The 27824-nt window shown below is 47.7% G+C and overlaps 1 protein-coding gene across 3 annotated transcripts in view; it reads right to left on the bottom strand.

Moving 5' to 3' along the window:
• FOXN2 (forkhead box N2) overlaps positions 1–16231 on the bottom strand; it is a 30695-nt gene extending 14464 nt beyond the window's left edge. For 2 of the 3 annotated variants that reach the window (XM_068186530.1, XM_068186532.1), the window contains exons 1-2: positions 16070–16231; positions 3767–4317 (exon numbers count right to left, since the gene is read on the bottom strand). In XM_068186530.1, coding sequence (XP_068042631.1) covers positions 3767–4303 — 537 coding nt within the window. In that variant the 5' untranslated portion in view covers positions 4304–4317; positions 16070–16231. Of the gene's footprint in view, positions 1–3766; positions 4318–13166; positions 13344–16069 lie in introns of those variants that run through there. The other variant, XM_068186531.1, reaches the window with a different exon arrangement.
• Positions 16232–27824: the final 11593 nt, after the last annotated feature.

Genomic DNA, 27824 nt, shown 5'->3' with positions numbered 1-27824 from the left:
AACACCTAAACCAGCTATTTACCAAGACAAGGACATTTGTTGAAGATATTCAAGCCCTGTAACCCCCAGCCTCTAGAGGAAACAGCGGCAGGGCCACATCCATGTAAGCAGGAGCCTGCCAAATTAATGTTTGATGCGGATGCTGATCCTGCCTTCTCACACCTTTTCTCCTCAGCATCAATTAATGAGTAACTCCCAATGCCTTAATCATAAAAACACGTCTAAGCAAAGAGCAGGGAGACTCTTCATGGCTTTCAGCCCCAAACCCCTTTTCACCTGAGGTCCTCCTGTGCTGTAGATCAGATGCTGCTCCCTCAAAAAAAGCAACGTCACAGCGTAGGCGCCTCTCTCCCCAGCCCCAAGGCAGCACGACAGTGCTTAAGATGCAAAGAGCTTCAGCTGTATCTTCTGAGGATCACTGACTCACAATCACACCTCCACATCTTCAGGGGCACTAGGGAAGGCAAGCAGGTGTCCCTGGGACTGCTCCAGCATCACCCCCTTGATGTTCATCACCACCATTACCAGAGACCCACTGGGAATCTCACCTGCCTGGCTGACTGCAGACATGCTCTCTACTGCAGCTCTAAAAGAAAAGGTCTTTCAGCTTGTGGGTCTGTCACCTGGGGTAAACCTTGACACACCACTTAGATACAGCAGCAGCGTGCTATGTGCACACAGAGCAGGCAATGGTATTTTAGCAGTGATGATGTCCATGCACCCTGATCCCATGGCACAAGAAGCTCCTCCTCTTGACTGCAATGCTGGCTCATGAGGCATCTCAAGGCACTTACTTTCCCTTCAGCACCACTCATTAAAAGAAAACCACAAAATGTAATTTTTTCCAGTGGTCCAAGCAAGGACAGTCTTACCCCAGTCTCTGTTGGATGCCGTCCTAGACCCCTGAACCTCTGCAAGGATTTAGCTGGCTGATGCAAATATACACACAGAACAATCAGCCACAGATGTGACCATCCAGAGCTACATCTGCAACATCACGGGGCACAGTCTGGTGCAAAGAGCTCTGCAGAATAAGGGAGCTGGTGCTCAGGGGTCACCTGTTTGTGCCTTGGATGTTCTGCTCAGATCTGCACCAGCATTGTGTCCACCTTGTGGACAATGCTCAGAGCACAGTAAGCATGCTCCTGCAGCAATTCTTCCAGGTCAGCACCAGCCAAAATGATTCCAGTGCAAGTGTCCTGAAAGTGCCCTGCAGTGCCAGCTCAGGGGGGGTAAGTGGGGAAAAATCAGCTTTCCTTCAACGTGCACTTCCAATCCAAAACAAAATATCAGCATTATGGCAAAGATGAGGATGGACTCTTCCTTCTTTTGCTGCCTGACCTCAAAGAGATGATTTCACAGCTGACAGCCAGCAGCAAAAGCCAGGGAGGTGCCAGAGAGCAGAGCCTGCCCTGGGATGCAGGGGCACAGGCCATCCATCCCCTACTGTCAGACATCTAGACTGCTCCAACACAAGAGCTCAGACTCAACTGAAAGGCTGTAAAACCCTTCATACCCTGGCTACCAAATAAACCAGGCTCCCCTGGTACAACGTGCCATGGACCTTCCTGCTTCCACAGGCACTTGGCATAGAAAAAGGCTCACTGCGTGCTCCCTTTGAAGTACAAAATGCCATCAACAAAGGAAAAAAAAAGGAAAAAAATACAAAATTACCTTGTACTTTCAGGGAAGCACCCAGAGGCATGGCTAGCACATGGTTACATGCAACAGTATCAGCAAAATGAGCTTGTGAGCAACTGCTGCTTGCTCCAAGAAGTGACACCTGAGGAGCTCATCCAAAGGGGTCTGTAGCATTTCCATCATCTGCCAGATCAACTCCCATGGGGTTCAGGCATGCTGCTGTGTGTCACAGACTTGTTTTGCAGGAAGAATTTGGAGCAGTACCCTCATCTGGTCCTTTTCTAGGGGGGGCAGAGGGTAAGGATTGAACTGCTGTTTGTTGGAAATGAGGAAGCTTCAGCAAAGTTTCAGGAGGGGCTTTTTTGGGGTGGTAGTTTTTGGTAAGCACAGTTTCTGTTCTTCAGAATGACACAGCTGTGCAGTTTCTGGAGCCCTGGGAAACCACTGACAGAGCACATCAGCATCACCTTGCTGGTAGCAGTGGGAGATAGTCTGCATTTTGCTCTTCCTACCAGAGATGTCACATCGAGCAGCAAGCCATCCTCTGAGCCCAGCAATACCCATGGAGATGCCAGGGTAAGCAGGGCACCAGGCAGTGTCAAACTCCTGCCACCCAAATGCCAAGACAACAAGTTTGACTGCTAACTCCTAACTCGTGAGGCTGGAAAACATCACAGCATTTAAGGGCAGATCCACAGACAGAAGGAATTCATACCAATTTAGATTTCCCTTTCCTGCCCTAATTTTTCCGAAACTCATGTCACCTTCCTTGCACACAGCCACCCAGGCCTTTAACAGCATTTCTGTCACCTAAAGCAGCGTGTGGTCCCTGCTCAGATCCAGTCCTCCACACAGGGACAGCTCGAGCATCCCAGTGACCCCACTACAGCACCTTGAGCCACGTTAAGAGCCCGTCCTAACACTCAGCAGGATTCAGCAATGGGGTAGTTAATGGACTTGCCACACTGCAATAAAAAGTCACCTGGTTTTTTTCAGGGCAAAGCTGCTGCTTGTGAAAACAACACCCTAACAATTTAATGCAAAAGCAGGAATATGGAGAAGCAGTGGTGTTCAGCCCTATCAGTACAAGGCAGTCCTCCCCAGTGCCCACTCAGCTCCAGGACCCCTCTCTATAGCGAGAAGCTGTCAAGCACTCCAAGCATTGCAGTCATTTCTGATAACAAGCCTGCTACCACCAAGTCTGACCTCCAAGCACAGGACTTGTTTGTTGACTTTCAGTATGTGGTTTGTTAGTTTATTTAAGTCAGAGCCAGCTCTTTCAGGAACAAGATGGGGAATGAGAGATGGAGGAAGAAAGTCACTAGTAAAATCGTATGTACAGAAAAGAGTATCCTTGACTTTAAAAAGCGTGTCTTGCAGCACACAGAGACACACATCTCATCTTTTAACAGATGTTAAAGCATTACAGTCCATTAAATGCAGGAATTAATAAAGTCATTGGAAAGCTAGAGCTGTGCTAAGTGTAACAAGAGATCACAAGTGGAAGCGTCAATTTAATATCTGAGAAAGCTGTTGGACTGAGAACACTCAACATGCATCCAGTGAGCCCACAAGCAAGGGCACGTTGCAGGGGACCATATCTGCACCCAGAGGGGCAACATCTCTGTTAGCCAAGCAGGGAAGCTGGTTGGCATCCCATAATCTCCTCTGCTTGCCAGTGCGACTGTAGCCATGGCCATGCTGGAAAAGCAGGGAAGGAGGAACATACCCCAGAATTTCAGCACTGGAAAATAGAGAAAGCACTGCTTTAAGAAGAAATCCTAGGAGAGTTACCTGGAATTTCAGGCTGGTTATTGCAGGCTAACAAAATTTTAAGCAAATGGAAACAAGAGTCCTTTGCAATTGCATGTGTGCCAGATTTTAAAAGGATGCACCACAGCTGGGTGTACCTAGGTCAACAATAAATAACAAAACCCAGTGACTTTTGTCATCCTGTGATTTCACAGAAGCAGCATTTCCAAACCACCTCCATCTGCAAATAAAGTGCTAAGAGGACACGGTGGGGTGAAACCAACCCAAACAAAACGTGCTTAAGAGCAACAGAACCTTCTCCATTTCTCCCTGGATTTCCAACCTGCTCCACCTCTCTCCTGCCAGGTCTCACCTTGCCATGGCTTTTCTCCACCTTTCGGAAACACTTGTTCAAGGAGAGGTTGTGTCGGACCGAGTTCTTCCAGCCGGTGGGGGCCGTGGCGAAGTAGGGGAAGCGGTCCAGGATCCAGCTGTAGATTTCTTTGACTGGCAAGCTCTTGTTGGGGGACTGCTCAATCGCCATGTAAATGAGAAGGCTGAAAGAGTAAGGGGGTTTGGAAGTGGAGGATTTCTTCTCGGGGATCTGGTAGCAGGATGGCGAGAAGGACGGCACGCTGTCACCCTCGATGTCATACAAGGGGCTAACGATTGGAAGGCCCTCGCTGCCGAGGCTGAAGTTTGTTAGCAGGTTAGTACTTTCGTGCAGCCAGTTCAAATTTGTGAGCTCATCATCTGCTGAATCTCTGTCCACCACGGTGGCCTTTGGCTTGCCGGCGTCGCCCGTGTCGGGCAGGCTGCCCACCCCATGGCACTGCCGTAGTCCTGCGGCTTTTTCTGCTCCGGGCGTTTCAGCTTTCTTATCCGGAGTCATTCCAGTGACTGGACCCATTTAGCTTGACTGGTCTGCAACAAAGGAGATGGTCAGAAATCATTGCAAACCACCCCAATCACGTCCAGCAGGAGCCCACCAAACCCAAGCAGGGGGCTGCACCATCCCCATTGTTGCCTCAGGCCCCCAGCTGGGTAATAATTAGCGTTGACTCCATGACTGCAGAAGGCTGATCAATTGCTTTATGATCTCATCCTACACTATATTATACTAAGAAACTCAGTAACCCTTCCAGCCAGTCCGATACAGCTTTGACCTAATTGGTCAATCCACCCAAACACCACCCAGTGCCCAATTAAGAAATCATCCTTTGGTAAACAAATCTCCATGGCACATTCCACGTGTGCACAACAGCAGGTGCAACAAGTGGAGATAAGAATGATTTCTCATTCTTTTCTCTGATCTTCTCACAGCCTTCCCTGGGAGAATGCCTGGCAAAGTCTGTGCCTGCTCTAGGAGGCCAGAGAGCTGCTGCCACACCCATGCTGTGCACAAAACACTGAAGCCACTGGTGAGAGCCAGGGTCCAACAGGAGCCTCCCACTAAACCCATGAGCATAAAATCCACTTGGTTTATAAGGAGAGCTTATGGGTAGCACTTGGAAACTGCTGTATCTACCTAGAAACACCAATTCAGACACAGAAATAATAGCTAGTTTCACGTCAACACCTGAAACCTGGAAAACAACCTTAACAGGTAGGATCTAATCCATTCAGATCTCACATTAACTCTTAAGTTACTCATTATCTTGTAAACTGACCCTGTTTAAAAGTGTTTGCCTTTCGTGTCCAAAGAGTGAAAAAGGAATTGCAAAACTTAAATCAGCACAAAGTCTATTTGTGGTCTCAGTGCAAATGAAATCTTTACAACTCCCTACAAGTCACAGTCATTCCCAAGTGCTGCTGCCTGTTTCTACCAGGGGAAGACCTGGCCAGCCTATCTGTTCATCACCTGTGTCCCACAGAGCTGCCTGAGTCCAAAAGATCTTTTTCCCCTCCTGCAAAGGCTTGCTGCCCTACCCTGAGCTTCCCTGCACAGCAGAGAGTGCTGGGACCAGGTCTCAAGAGGAAGGGACCAACCACTGGGGTCGCAGCTCAGACCTGCAGGAACACTGGCTCACCACTTAAGATTAAAAAAAACCCCAAACAACAAAACACTAAAACCCTAATCATAATATTATCTATAAAACACTGCCACTCAATGCAAGGTCTAACAGGCTATCCATGCTTCAGAGGCATTACACCAACAGACACCACCTTGCTTGCAGAGTTTCAAAAAGGGTCTTCTAGCAAACTGTGTTATGGGAACAGCTGTTTTTTCCTGCTGATGTGAGCACTGTACAGATGTAGGGGGTGTACTGTGCACACACACGCACCCTACAGACACAAGACACTCCAACTGTGGATGCAGCTCACAGCTGTAAATAGCACAGAGCCACGCTGCGGTTGATATTAACTGTAAAAAAATCCAACAGAACAACCAAAGAAAAACCCAAACCCCATTCCAATTCCCTGTCCCTGCAAGCACTGCCATTCCGGTTTCATGCTCCAGCTCCCAGTGCCAGAGCTCAAGACGAGGACATATCACATCTCACCAGACAGCTCCACACACACACTGCACGTTTTCTTACACCAGCTCGCAGTAAACACTTGTCTCCTTGCTCTTGCATCTCCTCCTACCAAGGGTCCACTGCCTGGCTGTGCAGACCCAGGCAGCTCTAAGCTGGCAGCCTCACTGCCCAGCCTCCTTTTTTGGGAGAAGGGGAGCGATAGGTGCAGTGGAGGAGCGACGTGGTGACGCAGAAAGGCAACGGGATAATCCATGTTATGCTCCCCAGCCCCTGCCTGGTGCCAGGCAGCCATGAGGGGCAGAATTTGTGCCTCCCCCAGGAAAAACAGCGTGTTTCCCACCAGCAGTTTTTGTTCCTCTCTTCATTTGCTCATACGCTCTTGCACCAGCTATTGCAAAGCTGTGTTGACAACAGCACCTGCACTTATGCTTACCAGTAGCAGTGCTGGAAAACATCCACCAGTTTTTTACTTTCTGTTTCTTATTTCTATGAAGTGCAGGGACAGGTATGATTAACTAGCAGCTCAGTCAGTATTAAAAAAAATAAAAAATTAAAGCAAAGTGAGCTGCTGAAATAGCTGGTCAAAAATAGCTTTGCTCTCCCTACAATTTACTTCTCCCCCAAGGCACCAGAGCAGATTTATACTGGCAGTCAGCAATGGCTGGCTTTAAACACAGCCATATATACATATGCTCATGTCACTCCTTCAATCCTTTCTTAAATTAAAAAAAAAAAAAATAACCACCAAAAAAACAACAAAAAAAACCAACTAAACAAACAAAGAGCTGGTGATAAAATTCATACAGTGAGACAAACCCCATCTCTGCTGCAACGTGAGCTGCTCTGTTCTCTTTCTACTGATTAACTTTGCCCCCTTGTTGAGCACCTCTTTAGGCAGCTACACAGGAGCTTACACCTCACAGCCGTGTTTTGGTAATTTTAGCTCCCGGTTCATGTTGCACGAAATCTCCCTTTACCAATCTCCGTCAGCATGGCAGATCGAGAACGTGCGCATGCTGACACACACATGCAAGTCTGAGGTCACTGTACTCCTTTCTTAGGGGAAAGGGGGCAACAAAAAGTCTGTTTTCAACACAAAAATGGCCTAGGCATGCTCAGTCTTCTCAAAAACATAAGGGAAAAAATATAACAACTTACTAAGCTGGCACTTATAATCAATCAGATGGACTTTGTGGTGTCAGTGCACTATTTGTTTGCATGCTACTGTGTTTTAGCAGAGAATCATTAGCATATTTAATGCCCTACATGAAAATAAAAATTATTTGCAGGTAACATACTTACTGTAAATAATATAGGTTCATGTCATGTTTCTCTTAGTAGATGCATTACAAAAGTCCACATCTCATTGCCTTCTTATCCTAGTTCACCACCCCACACACATTCTACATGAACATATCAGAAATTATTTTCTTTTTTTCTAGAAAAGTAGAAAGGCCATATTAGACTATTATCAACTAATAAATAAGAAAAAATAAAGTCACAGGAGCAACATCAGTGCCACTGGAGCATATCTGAAGGCACACAAGTGGTCAGCTTGTGTGCTCTCCAGAACCCCTCTCATTCACACAGACCCTTAATGACATCCAAAACCCACAGTTTTTTTTCCTCCACTGTGTGCTCTGATTACCTACAAGCAGACACAACTGTAAGAACACAGCTTCCAAGATGTCACTTTCAAGATTACCACTTCCAGTATTTGGGCTTTCATGTTTTACATAAGGGTGATGGAATTCACCAAAGCCATCTTTGCTGTAAGCTGGCAGGGTTTTGTGCTCAAGGATGACCCAGCAGAAAAACCAAAGTAAGAGCAAGGAGAGGAAAGTGTGAGAAAGAAAAAAGCACAGAAGCAGCTCTCCAGTGCAGATGTTTTGATAATTCCCATGGGGACAGCCCCAGCCCTGTAAGCAGAGGCAAGAGGACAGCCTCCAGCCAGGCAAATGCAAAATTAATACGATTTAAGCACACCTCTGAAAAATAGGGAAGGGTTTGTGCTCTGCCCATGTGCTTTACCCTACCAATGAGTACAGAGTGACACAGCACACTGCTGGTCGCTGGTATTAACACTTCCAACTGGAAGCAGAGCCTCACGCATCCAAATCCTAAGGAACTCAAGGGTCTGTCTCCTGTTGGTACCTTCTAAAGAGAGGCCAGACAAAGCATTTACCCCTCAAAGTATCACAGTGGAGGTGCACATCATCTCGCATGGTAATTACAGACAGAGGACTATGATTCCGGGGAAAGAAGATTAAAAGGCTGCTAAGTCAACTGAAACTGCTCAAATAAAAGTTAGGATGCATCAGAAAAGAGGTGAGACACACAACCTTCTTCCAGCAGTCTGATTTTCGGCATCACATAAAAGCCAGGAGCAGACCTCCCTGCTAATCCATGCTAGTCCAACACCCAAAGCCCAGTGAAGACCTGTTCTTCCAGAGCACCCACGAGCCAAGCAGCAGAGCCCAGGTCTGATGGGGCTGATGAAGGCTGCAGGTGTATCAAGGCAGCAGTCAGCTCCAGAGAAGCACAAACAGATCAGAGGAGACTCCATATCTCGAGACAAGGTACTGTTTTTTGCAGCCTTCTCTCTAACTCACTGGAGAGCTAAGCTTGGGAAAGGTTATGAGCACTGAAAGCTCCTCAGCCTAACAGAGCACATCTGGGTTAAACCAGGTTTCTGTGCTCCCACAAAGACCCCCAGCTCTGACTGGATTTTGGTGGAAGACCTTGAGCCCTGCTGTGTTCTGCCACAGGAGCAAATGCTTTGATGTGTGAGCACTTAACAAAGACAAAGTTGCTTTATTAGAAGGTCAACCATTTAATGAAACTGGAAGTCCACTTGAGCAGCTCCTCAGGAAAGCAGGGAAGCACGTTTACTTTGCAGCAGCCCTTCTTGGAAGAAGTCTCGGCTCCAGCAGAATCCAGGCCAAAAGGACAAAGCTGTGGCAGATGCCACCATCCCACTAAAGGTGACCTCCTCCAAACTCAGCAGCGTTGCAGGTGTAAGTGTACAGGTATCATTTCAGTGGCCACCACGCTTGGACTCACTGAACTGGCAAGAAAGAATTCAGCCTTTTTGTCAGAAGGTGCCACAGCCTTGTCCACACCAAGTCAGCATGAGAACAGAGCTGCTCTTGCTGCTCGATCCTTCTTTACAGTGGCATCAGATGAAAGGTGCCCTTTTGGCACCTGCACAGCATCAGTGCCCCAGGTTAGGACAACCTTCTCCACAACTAAATGCACCTTTTCATTTCTGCAGCACCAGCCAAGCAACTAGGTCACCTCTCTTAATAGTGGGAAGACCTGGAGCCTGCCAATAGCACAGTGATTTCCCCCCAGGCTTAAAAATAAAAATAAAATCTTACCGTGCACTGCCCAAGTCTGAGTCGTCGAACACAATTTTAATCCAGGAAAAAAGGTTTCCAGCCATATCACACTTAAAGACAGCAGCTCTGCACCCCCTCTTTGCACCACAAGCTCAGGGTGTGCAGCCTTAGTTACAGAGCCAGGCAGTTGTGCCTTACACACAGCTGCTGTCCTGACACAAACAGGCTCTGTGAGAGTATTTAAGACAACTGGTGCCTGCTTTTGCATGCAAACAGCTACACCAACAGCAAACTCCTCTATTGATTTTTCATATTCCCTTGCCTCTAAAAGAAGCGTAAGGGCTTGTCCTGACTCAAATACATCAATATGTGCTGTCTAAACAGCCCAAGAATTAGACAAATAAATGACTGGCACTGCTCACCAACCCAAGCTGAGGATAAACTTCCAAGTCATCACATAGCACAGGGCCAGCTACAAGTCTTTGCATGTTGGAGGGAAGAGCAACAAAAAAAAACCAACAAAAACAAATGAAATAATACAAACAAACAAACAAAAAATCCTGGCATGACTGATGCAAACCCATCAATAAAAAGCACCCATCTGCCTGACCAGGAGCATTAAAAGGATGACACCAAACCATTTTGCCCCCTTTCAACCTAATTCAACCTTTCCCCCCACTCACCTCCCTGGTCTCGGGCTGCCCATGCCCTGCACACCTCCCAGCCCGCCTGGAGGTCAGCTGAGATCCTCCCCCAGCCCTGAGAAAGACCTAAATTTGATTATAACACTCTGTGATGTCACGTATCCAAGACAACTGAAGGCACTGCAGTTTTCTGAGGATAAAACCACCTCTCAGCCATACATTTCAGCAAGCTGGGACCCACTGTCTGTGGAAGAGATGAACCCCTGGGCGACAAAGGACACGCAGAGATGCTCCCAAGGGCAGCACCTACAGCAGGCAGGGCCCTTCCCACTCCTCCTGGCTTGCAAAGCAGAGGGAAATTAAAAATAATGGGTTAAAAAAAAAAAAAAACATTAAAAAGGCACTAATCACCTTCTCAAATCCAGCCTGAAAATAAAACCGTCCAACCAAAGAACTGGACAAGGCATAAGCTCACGGGCTTCATTTGAACCTTGGCATTGGTGGGCTCAAAGGGGAAGAGAGGTTTTCCCAGGATTTGCAGAAATACTTCCAAGCCTCTCATGTCAACGTTCTCCCACACCCTGTGATATAATTAAAGGCAGGGTGAAGAAAAAAAGTAACAAAAATCAATTCAAAGGTCCAATATTAACAAAAGTTAAGAAATCCTGCAATAGGGAAGGGTTAAACAAACCCTTATGATAGCCCAGGAAAGGGCAGGGAGTAAGAGGAATATTTCATCCAACTTTTTTTCATAAAACTTTGCATTTTTTAAATTAAATACGCACATATGCACACACATAAGTGGATCTGTGTTTGAAACAAATATCTGAAAGGAAAATGATACATGAGCTCAGACATGCCCTGACCCCAATCCAGACCCTGCACACGACCCAGAGCCTCTGGGACATTTATTCCACTGCTGCCTTCAGAGACTTTGCAAATGTGAAGCTTTTCCAAAGGCTGCAGTCACTGCTGGACCTGGTTCCCCGTGCCTCAGATTTAAAACATGCACATAATAACAGTCTAACAGAGAAACTGGGACATGAAAATAAGAATAATAAAATAAAAAAAAAAAAAATAGAAACCCAAACAAGCAGTGAAATTTAACTATTAAGAAAAACCTTTGGTGAGACACCAATAAAGGGGAGGGGAGGGAAATAAGTGCTTTCAAGAAAAATGCTTTACAGCCAATAGCTTTTCAAGAGATGCTTATGGGTCATTTTCCTCAAATTCAATATTGAGCTTGCTAAGTGGACTAAAATGGAAAAAAAAAAAAAAAAGTAAACCACTGATATGTTCACAAGTAAGCCATTTGAGCAAACGACTTGCAAAATAATTCTGATGCTAATTCCCTTTCCAGGAATGTGTTTCTATGTGTTTCTCTACCATCCTCTTGAAACAGAAGTGAACATAGCTACATTTCAGCTGGTGTCAGTACCAATTTACCAACACTAGAAAGCATAAAGCTATCTTTTCCATACAGCTTTCCTGCCTTTAAAGCACCAAAACTCCCAATTTCCAGTGGAAACCCAACAACCTGAAGCTTCACCCCAAGCAACCCTTCTGCAAGACTTAACTGGAAAGCACCACTGGAGCTGTACATTACCAGTACAACCTCGGGACTGCAAAGCTGTCCCCCCTTGCTGCTTCCCAGCTCCTGCTCCTAAAGTGCAAGATTTCCTCCAGAACCCAGGGAAGGCAAAGCAAAGCTCTTCACTGTGCTGACCTCCCTGGCCAACCTGCTTTTAATTTTATCCCACCAGTGTGGAATTTGGCTTTCTGTTCAAACAAACAAGCAAGCAAACAAAAATCTCTCCAACTTTTGACTACTCAACATCCCTAAACCAAACCAAACTGGCTGATAACTGGTCTGGGGATGATCCTCACAGAGCAGAGGACGAGGGATGGATGAGCGGATGCTGCTTAGCAGGAAGCTTCCCAGCTCCCACTCCTTCAGCCCTACTTCATGAAACTTTTCCTGGTGCTGAGCTCTCTTCATATCCAGTACTCAGCTTTTAGGCAGCCATGTACTTGCCCCAAATCTAAGCACAAAACAACCCAGTGACACTGGGTTGAAAAGAAAGCAAGCATGGAACCACGCTTGAACTGGGAAACTAAAAGTAGTGACAAACTGCAAGATAGGAATGCACTGAAAATAACCTGAGAGAAGACATGAACACTGAGTGTGCAGAAGAGTAGGGGTGGGTGATGATGCCTGCAGTAGTCAGTTTAATGGAGCTCCTAACATTCTCCAACCCTTGAGGAAAAAGTAGGGAGCACTAAGTCTAGTCTGAACATAACGGGAAAACATTTTGAATGCACTCAGCAAGAAAAAAAGTCAAAATCCACATCACTGACTTTCAGTATAAGTATTCCTATTTGCACAAATTACAGACTTCGCTTAAAATGGTCCTGGTGCCCCTGAGCAACCACTCAATAAAATGGGTATTCGTGCCCCAAACACAGCTGCCATGTTTCCCAGCTGCTGACCATACAGGCCAGCACTGAGCACCCAGCAGCACCCTCCCAGCCTGCAGTGACCCAACCCTTGTGCTTCCACAGCCATAATGTTTTACAGGCAGCAGGCAGAGTACCAGGGGTCACAAAGATGCTGGCTGCCATCGGGCAGTACTTCTTCCATTCCATGTAATTTAGTACCCAAGCACTGCGAGCTGTCTCTTCTTGCTGACCTAAATTGTATTTTGGAAGCACCACGGAACATCACTGCCTGCTTTTACCCGGCATGGTGTAGGATGAGGCATGAGGATGAGATGGAGAGCTCACCATTACCCAGCACCACCACCAAATCAGCAGGTGCAACGTGACAGGAACAAACACACACACCTATCACACATAAAGATCGAGCCAGGAAAAAAAGTGAAGCCACACCCCAGGGGTTTCTTGTGTCCTCTCTGCGAGACAAGGGAGCCATTGGATTTGGAAAGAGACAGCCTAGATGAAGCCACAGGGAGCTTGCCCATGTGGACAGGGTTTGCAAGCGAGCACTTGTCGAGAACAGAGCCGGGCTCCCCGTGAGTCACCCCGAGCCGCAGGAAGTTGCCCAACACCATTTCAGTTGTGGAGCGGCAACACACGCACACCGGGATGAGGCAGCCGCTGCCTCCATTCACTTCCCCCAGGAAAAGTTACCATCAGTGCAGTGACATCCTACAGACGATCTTACACAAAATGCACTCCTTTACCAGGAGGGGAGGAACGGCAAATGCTCAAGGAGCCAAAGGGAATAACCCAGAAGTTGCTGAAAGGTCGCGAGCATTCATTGAGACTGCTGACAGCCATTTACTTACGGGGACTAGAGGCTGCTTCCCATCAATTTCCATCCATCCAAGCAAGGAAAGCTGTGTTTCACACAGCTTGTTTTGCACCACAGTAGTGCAGTAAGACTATCCCAAAGCAGGGAACAGCATCAAGAGACGCGTGGCAGCGGTGGCTGTGGGCACACTATCACTCCTCCCAACGCCCACCCCTTCTGCCACCTCGCTGGCTATAATCCCTCTGTGCAGCTCTTTCTGATAAGGTATCACAAACCTGCACATGGAAGAAGTCTTCTGAGAGCCTGGGATACTTCCTCTCGTAAATACCAGCTCCTTTTAACCCCAACTATGAGTAGGCAAAGAGAGATGACAGAGCTGGAAGGTGGAATTATAACCCCAGTGAAACCAACATGAAAACTTCTGCTCCTGTTGTGGGAGCCAACAGCTCTGCATGAGAACCATGTCTTTCTCACCAGTTTAAACCATACCCATGTACAGCATCTTCAGATGCCAAACTATGTAATTCACCAGGAGAGCTTGCTTTTAGTCAACGTGTCGGGTTTTCAAGTCTATTGCATTGAGCGGAACAGAGCCCGTGGTTAATAAAAATGGCAAAACTCAGCCTGACATGTCCCTAAGCCTCTGTCTTGTTTCCAAGGCACTCCACTCACTTGCCAGGCAGTACTTCTCGTTCAGCAGGACCATTACACACACCTCTATCTGCTCCATCACTTACTGGACTGGCACGTCCTGACACATGGATTTGCTGGCAATGCTGGTGCCTTCAATCCCAAGCTCTCTAGAGGACACTGAAAGGCTCCTCAAGCAGAAATTCTGTGGGGGCTGGAGCTGTTGAGGCAGCACACTCCTCGGCTGGTGCCCCTTTTAGTCAAAAAATATCTTACTTCTGGGCTGAAAAATCCCTGAGGAGGTCCTTCAGCACAGCCCCAGCAGCAGTACCCAAAGCAGGTCACAACTTCATCCTCTGGTCTAGGCACTGCCAACAAAGACATCAACCAAGCTTTATTCCAGCAAGGTCCCCGAGAGTGCTCAGGGACTGATAAAGGGCCATTGCCTCCAGCTCCCTTCAGGACCTGCAGGGCAGCCAACACAGCATCTCCACCTCAGTCTGCAGGTGCAAACACCACCTACAGCAGCACTGCCCAGCTTATGGGCACATCTGGCAACAAACAAAAAATACTAAAACCACAGAAGAGCCCTATACGTATTTCAGGCAACTCAAACACACAAAGTGAGCATCACCACCTCCTCCCCGTTTCTACAAAAGTGAAGTGGCACAGCTGGACACAAGTGAGCCCCAGCAGAAGCTGATTCGCTGCAGCAGCGTGCCTGAGCTCAGAGATAACACACCCTGGCACCCGGCTAAGTTCATCAGCTCGAGCCCTGTGCTGCACTAATTGCTTCTATCAAGCTTTCAGTTCAGACTGGTGCCCAACTACCTTCTGCAGAGCTTGGGAAATGTGAGTAGGCACCTGCCAAGAAAAAAAAAAATTAAAAAAAACCCAGCAACCTTCAAACTACTTCAAGTTTCCTGACATAAGATAATGCCAGATGAATTTTTCTTGCATAGACGCAGCACCACACCAGATTTTAAGGAGGGGGGAAAAAGACCCCAATCCAAGAAATACAGCTGAAGTGGAATGATTCACATGTCAATACAGTACAACCCACCTATTACTAAATCTGTCTAAATGTAAGCCCACCAATAACAAGATTTGAAGAGTGTCTGTGTGCATATATACACATGGTAAATTATACATAAAGTTATCTTGATTTCATCGATTAGGCACAAAGCTATTCAAATTGCTTTCTCAGCATTTAAGTCCACCGCAATTCAGCACGTTTAACTCCACATTTAGAACACAGCATCCATCCACAGGCAGGCACCACGGCAGGAACATGAGTTTATCGGGTCCTCTTCAAGGTTTATTTTATTTCTTTGTTCCTTTTACTCTTTGTTTGGGCCTTGTCATAATCCAAATCCTTACCAACAAAAGCCAATTTCCGCTCTCACAGAACCTGAGCACCAAGCACGACGGTGTGTCCAAGCAGGAGTAAGGCAGGAAGGCAGTGGGATGCTGCTCCGCTGCCGCCACCAACTCCGCGCCCAGCTTCGCCAAAAAAAAAAAAAAAATCCCGAAAAAGATGGAAAACTCCGAAGGGCCACGTGCAGATCCCAGCCTGACCTCGAGCACTCCGCCAGCACTTTCCTGGATTTTACCCCAAAACGCGGGAACCCCGGAGCGCCTCTCCCACACTGCCCCCGCCTCTGCAAGCCGCACATCCCTGGGGGCTCCCCGCCGCTCCGGGGACAACGGGGCGCGGCGGAGCGACGCCGGGAGCGCCTTTATTTCACCAGACGAAGCGCCCGAGCTTGACGGGGTGACCCGGCGGCCAGCAGCACCTCGGGGCCGCGCTCCCAGGTGCCGGCGCCGGGCCGGCCGCGTTTTCCATCATCCCGGCTGGAAGAAGCGCGGGCTTGCCCTGCCGGGGGAGCGGGCGAAGGGGCGGCCAGCCCGCGGGCGGAAGCTCCGCGGAGCCGCGCCGGGAGGAGGAGCTGCGGGCGCACGGCCCCGCGGGGAGGGGGTGCGCGGGGAGCCCCCCAGCCCCGTTCCCACGCACCGCCACCGAGAGCGGCTGGAGAGGAAGCGCGGCCTCCGCGCCTTGTCCCCAACGCGGGGAATGAGGGGACACCGGTCACACCGCCTGCCCCCGGCACCGGCGGGACCCGCCGCCACGCTCCCCGCGCTTTCCCCCCCTTCCCACCGCGAAACCCTCGCGGAGCGCCGGGAACAAAAAAAAAAAAAAAAAAAAAAAAACTCACCCCCCCCAGACCCGCGGCAAAGCCGAGAGCTAAACCCGAGAGAGGCGCGGGGGCAGCCCAGGCAGGCGCGGGGGCGGCGGGCGGCACTCACCGCGGTCATGGAGCCGCGCGGCCGGCGGCGGACACAATATGGCAGCGGGGGGATGTGTCAGGGAGCAGCTGCTCCCTGCGCAGCGGCGGCGGCGGCGGCGGCACCGCCCTCCCGCTCCCCATGGCAACCGCGAGCAAGCACGGCCCCCCCGCCGCCGCCGCCGCCTCCCTCCTCTCCCTCCTCTCCCTCTCCCTCCTCTCCCTCCCGGCCGCCTCCCCTCGCTCCCTCCCCCGCCGCCGGCAGCGCCGCCCCGCGCCCGCGCCGCCCCCGGGAAAGTTCCCCTCTCCCGCCAGAAATACCACGCTTTCTGAGTTTAAAAAATTGTAAAATAGAAGTGCACCGACCCTCCTTTGAGTTTCACTTCCCTCCCCTCACCTTCTTTGTTTATACATATGTATGCATTTATATATATATATATATTTTTTTTTTTTTTTTTTTTTTTTTTTTAATCGTCTTGACAAAAATGAAGCCGGCGCCGCCGTGCTCGCCCTGCCTTGTAGCGCATTGCCGTCCGCTTGTTGCTTTCAGCTTTGCAGGGCAAGGGCTCTGCCGTTTGCCCACCGGGGCTGGACAGCCCTGAGCGCACTGGCGCTTTTACAACATCATAAAGAGGAAGGACCCCGGGAAGTCGCTCGCCTTGTTTCCGAGCTGATCTTCCACTGGGAAAAAAAAAAAAAAAAGTTTAATCGCTTTCCCAGGGTTGCCTCACCTTCTGAAGGATACAGCTGAAGCTTGCCTCGTGTTGACTTGTGGTAATTTTATTTCTAAGGAAAGATGGGAATGTGTTTCAAGGAAATTCCCCCACTCCACCTGAGGAGGAACCAGTGGCTGGGTTGTTTCTTTTTTTTTTTATTTGAAACAGTTTCAGACAACCAACCTCCTGCGTTTTTAAAGAGTAAGGATATATCAGGCTCAGGGTTATAGCAGGCAGAATAATCTCCCAAGGGCAGAGCATCGAATCCAGTGACAGAGAGGCTCCTTCCACTGCACCATGAAGCATGGCCAGCTTCAGAAACAGAGCCCAGCCACCGAGTTCTGATCAGAAAAAATTATTCTCAGCAACTTTCATTTAGCTCCTACCTAATTTCCACTGACGGAATGCGTTATGATTCACTCAACCTTTTCTTTTTCCTTTCACAGCCTCAGAAGTTAGCCAGGGCCTTCCAACCCTCTCGGCAGACAGCAGAAGTGCACTTGTATGAATTATGTATTGCTGAAAGCATCCTCCATTCCCAAATCATTAAAAATAGACCTAGCACTGCTGGTACCAGCAATGCTTTGCCCGTAAGAGGCTCTTTTGCCTGAATTCCTGTCTCTCTGAAAGTGCACATCAGGGTGCCCGGTGTGCCTTCCACACCTCAGCTGCCTTGCCCCTTGGGATCAGGGTGTGTTGCTCTGACTTTTGCCCTGCTGGGCGGCAACCTGAGAGAGAGAGACGTTGGAATCCAGGATCCCTCCAGCTTCGATTTATTATGTGGAAGGTCGAGTTTGGGCCACCAAAGGTGGTGTCTGCTCTCAACCTTTGATTGCATTTACACCCTGGCCTTTAAAGTGGGTCTGCTCACAGGTTCTTTCCGCTTACCCCTTAAAAATGCAATCTGAGTTCAGCAGGAACACACGCTATCTCCCCCTTTAGAGTTTAGTGGAAAAAACCACCACAAAACCAAACAAGAATTAAAAAGATAAAAGCTGTAAGTGCCCTAAAGTCGACACCCCCTCAAAGAAACAAAAATAAAACCTGGCCTTTGAACAGGCATTTTATTTGAACCAACTTGGAGCACAACACTTCAGATAAAATAAAATGTCTCTACACCTCCTGAAAAACATTGTCACCTTTATCTTCCTCAGTCCTCTCTATTCCTCAACATACCCATGCTAGGTCTTTTTGGCTTTAAGCCGTACTGCATTTTTCCAAATCTACCAACTTTTCCTCAATAAACACAGTAGCCAAGATCTGAGGTTTTCTGGAGCACCTTCTGCATCTCCCCTTCCTCTCCAGGTCCACCCACTGTCACCTTCACTCTTTGGCAGCCTGTGAACTCACTGGTGCCTGCAGCAACGCATCTGGGACAGGGGACAAAGAAAAGTCCAGCCTCTTAGCGAGGCTTAAACTTTCTGCCTCATGTCCTACTCATGCCCATAAGGCTCAGTAGGCAGAGCTAAGCCTCCCAGCCATGCATGTACAGTTGCAGTGCTGCAACAGCTTGTCTGTGCAGGGCTAGAGGAACTCTAGCTGGCCTGGCCTAGTGGGGTGCAGAGGAGTTTTGGGTCATCGGGGCTGCACTCACACCTCTCCCTGCCTGTACTGACTCCTGACGGGCAACCTCAGTCAGCATCAGGATGCCTCACTTGGGGCCCGGGCAGCAGCCAGCTGATCGAGGGGACTGTGTTTGTCTCTGCTCAGTGTCCACACCACATTTGATCCCTGCTCCCTCGCCATGATCTATTTTCCCTGCTGAATTCTGCCTGTGATTAGTGAGAGCAGGAGGGAGCAGGTGGTGGAGGGCATCGGACAGAGCCAAGGCCACCGCTGTCGTCCTGCCGTGCATTAGATCACCTCCAAGAAGCTGAAAGCTGCTTGCTCCCACGTTTCAGCCCGAAGGCATTAACTCATTTTTTCCTGCAGTGTCCCCTGTCCCACGAAGGAGGCCTGTGGCTGCTGGCAGCCTGAGCCCACACGCCGCCTTGGTCTCCCTCTTGCTCCATCTTCGTTTTCTACTCAGAGCTCCGGAGGGAAACCCGCAGCAGAGCAGCAACCACGCCAAGCAGAACTCATCCAATAAATATGACAAGGACGTGGTGCTATTTTCCAACACAGACCTTTAAAATAGGTGGGACAGACATCAGTCATGGTACTCCACGTGGGTCTCTGCACAGCTCCCCAGGATGTCCTGCAGCACCTCCTGCAGCCCCCCCGAAGCAGGAGGTGTGGGGAAGATGGGCTGCAGGAGCCGAGGCAGGTGCTGAGGAGGTGGCAGGAGGTGCCCTCCACCCTGCCCTTGTCACCTCCTGCTTTGAGCCAAGACAGACTCACAGAGGCTGCTGGTGCCTCCTGGCCCAGCTCCAGGCTGTCCTTGAATGTCCTGCCCACTGAAGGACAGCCGTGCCTGCTTTGCCAAGGCAGCTGTCATCACTGCAGCCCTCCTTCCTGCCTCCTGCGTGGTTTCTACCAGAGGCTGGCTGTCCTCTCCCCTTCAGGGCACAGCCATGGTTCTGGTTGATTTGCCATCACCACAGGTGGTTGAATGCAAGAAAAAACTTAGAAAAACATGAAGTGTTTTTGTTGTTTGGGTTGTTTTCTGCTATGGGCAGAAAATCAGGCCTTTCACCTCTCCCGCGTCAGGGTCAGTATCCTCAGCTCCCCACTCTTACTTCAATGCAAGATATGGATGGAGAAGGGCATCCTGGGAGAAGGCTCCCTGAGCCTTCATGGAGCACAGTCATCCAAACCTGTCATGTGGAGGACAAGCCCACTGGGAAGACATCACCTGCCTCCTGGCAGTGGCGATTTCCTTCTCCTGAGAGGAGAGGGCACAGCAGGGATCCTCCAAGGGAGGCACCTGTGCCACCCAGCACCATGAAAGCACCTCCTCGCCCGAGCTGTCATCTAAAGCTCAGTGCATGTTCAGCACTGCACCCAAGAGTGTGGAGAGCAGGGAAGGGCAAGAAGGGAACTGCTGCAAAGCAGAGGGGCAGGTGCTGGAGGTGCCCTGCCATGGCTGTGTGCTCCGAGAGCCAGCGAGCCCCAGTTACTGGGCTGGGATTTCTGCCACACGTGTGGTCAGCCAGGCTTCATAGTGTCTCAGCACTTCTCCTCATGAAACCACAAGCCCTTTGATCCTGGTGACCTACATCTGGTGGATCACCAGGTGAAAAGCTGGCATAAGAGTTAACAGGTTAATCCATCTGGGAGCAGCACTGTCTCTTCCACGGGAGCAAACCAGGCTGCTGTTCACGGCTCTGGCTAACTTTTCTTTTTGCGCAGGGATGCTGTGAGAGAAATGCTGGCCCAGCACTGGTTGGACACCTGCTTCTTCTAGGAATTTTTGTTGCAAGTGGCATCTCTGATTTACATCGACAGCCCCATTTGAAGTACTAACTTCAAAGGGACTTGCTATGACTCCAGGTTGGTGCGTCTGCCTATTCAGCTCCCACACCGTAACTTTCTGCTTGCGGTTTCTATCTGGCAATGTCTCCTGCTTTGCTGTCTCCTACCACTAGCCTTGTTTAGCATTTGATCTCTTCCCTGGCCCTAGGCAAAGCCACAAGGGACATTGTGCAGTTTGTGGTTCACAGCATTTCTTCTTCCACCACCCTGCTGCCTGCCACATTTACTCGCTCTCAACTCTATGTCCTGAATGGCTGTCAGTGCTGAAATTCTTGTTCTTGTTGTAGCTATATACAGACAGCTCCACAGTCACTCATTTTAGGGACTGAATATGCCCTCAGCATTTTCCTTTTCCCCTTAGAAGCTCCTCCTAGGACTGAGGGTCTGTCAACATCTGCCGAGACCCACCTTTCTGTGAACATCTCACCAGTGTAAATCCAGACCTCAGACACACAGGTAAACCATAAAGGAAATCATAGGCGTAATGTTACCTGTAAAAACTGATATTTAGATGACTTCTCAGCCATACAACCACTGATGGGAAAAATGTGCAGTGTTGGTTGCAGTATTCCTCCCATGTCTCATGTCCAAGAACTGAATTAAATGTATTGAATTACCATCAAAATATTAGGACTTTTCAACATCAGATCTCCAAAAATGTTTGCAGAGCTAAGAAGTTACCTATATTAGAAAGAACCTGAGAATATTGCTAGTCTGGGAAACACTGTGTGTGGGAATATCAATCCTAATTGCACCTGGTTTTTTGGTATACCTTATGCTAGCTCAGTAAATGATGTAAGCCTGCATGAGATGGTTCTGCAAAAACAGAATAGTGAATTTTTTTCCAGTTTAGCTGTGAAACTTGAGGGTGACTTTTTTTTGTTTGTTTGTTTGTTTGTTTTAATCTTCTAAATAATGCAGCTGGAAAATACACACCAGGAGACCAGACAAGATACAGTCTCATTTGAAAGCTTGTGCAGAAGAACTTAAGAATGGACAAATCAATCATGGAGCGAAGCGAGTGTGGTCTACCTTAGCAAGATGTCATATATTTACCACTGCCATCTCTTTGCTCTTAAGCAGGAGTGTAGACTTGCTATCCTCTACAAAAGATGAGGAATAAAATCAGCATCTTCACTATTGGAAAGAACCATGCATTGCTGAGAGGTAACTTACCTCCCTCTCTTTATGGGTAATACAAACACCTTACAGGAAATAGTAGCAATTTCCTAAATAAGACCAAGTCAAATGTTTTTGTTGTGCACAAACAAAAAGATTCATGCCTTTTAGTATCTAGCCCACTATGTAATGTGCCAGGCTGAATTACCCAGAGATACTTTGTTTTGAAAAGAGTGCAGAAATCCTGCAGGTTTAATTGCCAATAAATCAGCATGACCTACAGTCGCTGACACCTTTTTTTCACAATGATCTTTTCAAGCAGAAAATGAAGAGACTGATTTTTACAGTGTGTGCATGCTGCCTTTGGAGAGATAAGAGCAGTGACACACAGGCAGGTTCCTCCATTAAAAGCTATCCTAGATAATGAAGGACTCAATCAATGGTGTGTTCTGTTTGCTTTCTGCTTATTTTCACCTTGTGTTATGGCACTGTCTTTTTGTTGTGATTAGGACAGTAGTTACTTGTTTAACAATTGGCTTTCAACTTGTATTCGGCAGTACTTGAAATGAATTTACTTGTGGTTCATTTTTATGCTGATGCTTTCAATTTTAAGACAAATGGCAGTAGTTCAAATTCTGATTTGAGGTTAAATATCTGACTAAGGACTTGGTAGCTTGAAGAGAGCTTGAGTACTTTTAAAAGAAACTATTTTGATTTCAATGCAAAATACTCATTATGGTGCCTCTCAGTCACAAAGTTTTATGGTTTTACATTATTGTTCAAAAGAAAAGGTATGATTTAAAGCCCAATGAAAAACCTGAAAGCTACCCCTCAATCTTTCTGCACATGATAAGCTTTGCTTCTCATACCAGCTTTTGCTTAGCCTATCTTTAATACAAATATCTTCAAGCATTTACAAGCGCTTAGCTTCAAAACACCAACTGAGGCAGCTGGTTATTATAATCTCCTCTAATACAGATGAGTTCATACAGGGGGGCCTGGGAGGGGAACGGCATCTCATCATTCTGCAGTGGTGGGCTGGGGTTCAGCATCTCTGAAATAATCCCCAGAGAGATTTGCTTTCGTCCTGCCACCAGGATGTGTTTTGGCAGAATTAGGAACAGCACAGAAGATCTGTGCTCTCGGACGCTTTTGGGCTCATGTTACACGTGATGCCATCCTCATGTTCAGCAAGAGGAATGCACAAGCTTCCCAGGGCTGGGAGGACAGGTCTGGGACATTGCTCTCTGAATGTCCCTTTTGCACATGGCACTTACAAACCGAGGAGCACCTGGCAAGGGACAAAGCAAGGCAGTGATCAGCCTACCAACTCCTTGTGCCTTCCTGGGTGCTTTGTGCAATGGTTTCAGCTAGGGCAGAATTAATTTCTTCCCAGTAGCTGTTGCAGTGCTGTGTTTTGGATTTGGAATAAGAATGGTGTTGATAGCACACTGATGTTTTGGGTTTTGCTAAGTCATCTTCGTCCTAAGTCAAGGACTTCTTCCTTGTCCACATTCTGTCAGTGAGGAGGTACCCAAAAAACCTGAGGGAGCATAGCTGGGACAGATGACCTGGCCTGACCAAAGGGATATTCCACACCATGAAACTTTATTCCCAGTATATAAACTGGGGGGAGTTACCTGGAAGAGGGGACGATCTGGGTTCAGGAAGGGGAGGGTCTGGCATCTGTCAGCTGGTGGAGAGCAATTGTGTTGTGCATCACTTGCTTTTGCCCTTTTAATTGTCATTATTATTTGCCATAATTACTGAATTTTACTCTATTTTCCATTATTAAACTGTTCCAATCTCTCTATTGGACTGTACTCTTTCTAACCTATGAAGTTTACTTTGATTCTCCTTCTCATTCCAGCGAGGTGGGGAGAGGGGAGAGAAGGGGGTTGAGAGAGCAGCTGTGTGAGAGTGGCCTAATGTCCAGCTGGGCTTAATCCACAACCAAAGCTTTTATGTCAAGAGATTGCTCCAGAGTTATGCCATCACTGGTATCGAAGTTTTGACTCGGGCGGTACAAGCTACCAGTTCCAGTGACTTCAGGATATGATGAGAGCTCATAAGAAGAGTAGTGTGGAGTTCTGGTCCTTCCTGTCTATAGCCAACACGATTTCAGACTCCAGGTACATTGAAAATTGTGGGCTTGCAGCCTGGTTCAGCAGGGAATTTACCCTTTGTCTGAATCTCCCCCCATTCATGAAGTTGCTTGTTAATTTCTCCACAAGAGAGAAACTCGGGAAATGTGGTCCTTGTGTGAGGCAAATAGCAATGGCTGGTTTGGTGCAAACAAATTCCCAATGAATTTTTCAAGCAAGCTAAGAAATTCACTCTCACATGGATGATATTCCATCATGAAGTGAAAAGTCACGGCCTGTTCCAGTCAACGATTTCAGACAGGCTCCCTGTCTGGAAATGTTAGAAAGATAATGGTCAAGGACCTTGTGTTCGGTTGCTGCACGGTCTCTGACAGTCAAAACCACATATTTGTTAGACATTCTTTTTCAGGGGATGAACACTGAAACGCTTATCCCCACATGCCGGGGGCTGGTATGGCTCCTGCTGGCTGTTTCTGAGGGGCTGGCTTGGAGAAATGGAATGAAGGCATACCAAGTAGATAAAGATACTGACCTGTGACATTGCCATCACTCAGAGTATAAAAGGCATTGGAGACAAGGGTGATTGAAACAGCTTCTTTATTCTGTAGACAAAAAATACTATTTCATTCTTTCATTGCCTGGGCAGGATGTGCTGGGCAGAAGGATCAGCTGCGTTGAAACTACTGGCTATGGAATGAGATTTGTCCTCTTCAGTGCACTGATGCTGGGTGTAATCTCATGAGTCGGACCAGGAGATGGATGAGATGTTGGAAAACAATCTGGACTCAGATGTCCTGTTGGTTATGGTCTTATTTGGAGGGAAGAAAGCCTATTCAACAGCAGCCAGTGCATTTCTCTGTGGCATTCAGGAAGGCACCTTCAAGTTGATTAAGGGCAGCGTAATGATCATGCAGCATTTTGTTTGGTTGACATATTCCTGTACTTACTGCAGCCAGCAAACTATATGCCACTAATGGTCCTGGTTGAGTGTAGGAAGCCTTTTCTCTGCGAGCCCGTCCTTTTAGGCACATTCACAATACCCATCACTCACAGATTATCAAGGCTTTAATCCACTTCACTATCAAAGTGCCGACAGCTGGCTTGCCAACGTTAAGCCTGTGGATCATGGATATGCCAGGTATCTGAGGTAGCCGTGCCAATAATGACTGGGGGTGTAGACCTCTACACAAGCTGACACATCCTGCTGGGGAATGGCCCTTGAGGTGCTCGAGTGGCATCTCCAGCCCTTCAGCTGGGTGGCTTCGGCAGCTGCCGCAGCCTGAGCAGGGCTGGCAGGTCCCTCTCAGCACAGGAACATGCAGCACAGCACCTCCCAGACTCCTATCACCGTGGCATCCGGCTGCAAGTGGACGATGGAAGCTCCCCAGGGATGTTTCCATTTGTGAATGGGAATTTACAAACTGATAAAAAGCAGATTAAATAAAGGATGGGCTGAACGCTGGGAGGACAAAAAGCGATTCTGTGCAAAATCACACATCTGCACACGTACGTCTAGAAAATGTCCTGATCCCCATCTGAGGCTGGTTTTAGTCAGGAACCAAAGGATAGTCATCCTCCTTCTCCTTCCCCAGATTATTGTTGTTGGCTCTCTTTTGGGACAAACAAAATGTTGGTGTCCAGTTAAAGATAGTCCTTAAACCCTTTGTTTTGTTCACCAAGCACAAGTCTGTGTTGAATATGCAATGGAGAAAATGCACAAAAATGCTGTCTGAGATTCATTTATGAGCCTGTCATTGCCCTAAGGGGGCTGCTTTGACCAGACGTGCTTGGGTGCCAGAATGAGACCACAGAGTTCATTAAAATGTCAGGAATTAGGAGTGTGTATTCCCCACATTCTGTTACTTACTTTTCATTTGTACTTTTCAAAAGTCGAGTGTTTTGCCCTTGTATGAATCCGTCAGGGAAAAAAAAGAAGATGATTGAATCAGAGATCAAAGGCAAATAAAAAAATTAGAGCTCAGATGCAAATGCACCTGATAACTTAGATATGCCTGTTGAGGGGCTCCCAAGCCCAAATGCAGGTTGAGGGAGGGAACAGGGTGGGAAGATACATAGACTATCCTCCAGGGCATAATCTGTAAGCAGAGCCAGTTTTAAGAGGCCACTTTGTACACAGTTGGTGCTGGGGAGGAAGACCCAACACCACGTCCCATGAGCTTGGTCTCTGAGCTATGGAGCCCCTCACCAGAAGGCATCTCTCCACTTCTTATTTCCAACGTCTTCAGAAAAAAATAGTTTCATGACAAATATTGCTCCCACATCCTTGGGAAAAAGTTGTGGTTTTATGACCAGGATTTCCTTTTCGTTTTTCCAGTGCAAGATTAGGTTTTGGCCAATGAAGTTGCCTGCTGAGATTTGGAGAGCTGGTGGTGTGTGTTCTGTACCTGCAGATGCCAGTGGGGTGGTTCTGCACTCTGACTTGGACAGGCTATAACAGCCTTGATGTCCTGCTCTTTCTTTCACCTGTAAAAACCCAAATCATTCAGAACTGTCTATAACTTAAAGCTATCCAGGAGAGAAAAGTTTTCTCTGTCTTCTGCCAGTCCTAAGGCTTGAGATGATCCAAGGTGGAATTAATATTCCTTCAATCTCGCTGCTGCCATATATCAGATTTCCCTAAAACAACTGTAATCAAAACACTTATCACTGAACATTACACTTAACAAGCAATTTCCACATTTGCATGTAGCATTGGTTACCACTCAGCAGCAGTTTACAGCTCTGTAATCATTGCAAGGAATTTTCTCCATATGCCCCTGACAATATCCAAGCTGGTGTTCCTGAACTGGACTGTTGAACTTATTTGTGGTTACCCTCATAGAAGGCTTTCAGAAACACTATGAGCTATTGATTGTATTATACCTCTACTTTTTTTTTTTTTGTCTTTTGAAGCTGAATTTATTGTATATATGTGTGTGTATATATGTGTTTTCTTTATATGTGTCAATATATGTGTCTTTTGTATATACATAATTTAACTGTATATGTATAATTGAACTGTAACATTATACTGAATATTCAATATAAATTCACTTTTTTATGGGTGTGCATGGGGGTTCAGCAAAAGAATGGGCTGTGTTCAAGTTAGAATATCTGGGGTCACAACAAGCTGAAGAAAAGTAGTGACAAATGGCTGGGCTCAAACACAGTAATCCTCATTTGAGTAAATTTCCTGGGATTTTCCTGGGCATGTTGCGTGGTTTAGGATGACAGAATCTGCCTCAGAGCAATTTCTTTCCCTTCTGGAGTCTGTGAGAACATCTCCAGCAGGGTGCCCAAAGTCAAAAGCACCTTCTGCCCACCTATTTCCCATATTTGATAGGGACTGCCTCTGCCAATGCAACCAGGGGCTTTCCCTGCCCCTTCCAAGGAGGCAGAAGAGACCAGAGTTCAGGCTCCAGCACCTTTTCTCCCAGTCAGCCTAAGCTTGTGGTTGCAGGATGGTTACTGGAGAACCTTTTAGAGGACTTTGTCCCCGAGACTGGAGCAGTTGCTATAAAACCCATTGTAACTCCTCTGCAGAGAAGCAGCTGCCACTGTGACCCCGCTCTGCAGAGCACCTGCACTCCCTGGCAGTCCTGCTGGCAAACCTGCAAGCTCTGCCTGTTCAGAGCATTGTTTCCTGCCTCATTTCTCTGTTGTATCTCTCTTGTGAAAGCCACTCCTGATTTGCAGCAGCATAATTTGGACAGGGTAACTTAGATCAAAATCAGGCTCCGAGGTGTGCACCAGCTATTCTCTTCCATAGACCATTACACTTTATCGCCAGAAATCTTTAGATTCAAATGATTTGGAGAGTTAGTTAGAAATCAACACACCTTGGTACTACATCCTACCGGAGGGGCTGTGCTGTGGGCAAGGAGAGGAGGACTTAGATGGTGCCTGTTAGCCTTCCCGAAATATAAATGCTTCTGATGTGCACATCTGTGCAACAGCTGGCAGGGATTACTGCCTGGACCTGATTACAGCTGTCCAGTGGACTCATACATTCTGGCATCTGCGTGGGGACAGCCTCTGCCATAGCTGAGGATCCATCTATTTCTGCTTAATCCACACAACGGATCTTGCGTTAACAAAATTGCATTGTTTGCCTTTCTTGAGAGAGCCCAAGGCCTCCAGACATTGCAGGTGCCTTGGCCAAAAGTTGGGGGTGGAGGAAAGCCTCCAACCCACGTGGAAAGCACACACTCATCCTGAGAGAATCAGTGGGGAGATGGGAGCCTGATGAGAAACCAAATAAAATGCAAATCATCGTTAACGTTTCATGTTACGTTGTTTGACATCCGTTCTGGCACTGACCCCTTTGTCTGAGAGAAAAACATCAGGCAAAGTCAGGGGACTGAGAGAAGAACAAGGTTTGTTTAATTATCACAATGAACAAAACCTGCATTTAATTCTCTCT

The sequence above is a fragment of the Anomalospiza imberbis genome, chromosome 3 (genome assembly GCF_031753505.1).
Source record: "Anomalospiza imberbis isolate Cuckoo-Finch-1a 21T00152 chromosome 3, ASM3175350v1, whole genome shotgun sequence".
NCBI classification, from domain to species: domain Eukaryota; kingdom Metazoa; phylum Chordata; class Aves; order Passeriformes; family Viduidae; genus Anomalospiza; species Anomalospiza imberbis.
Note: the sequence above shows the minus strand (reverse complement) of the source record. Positions and strands in the feature narration are given on the sequence as shown.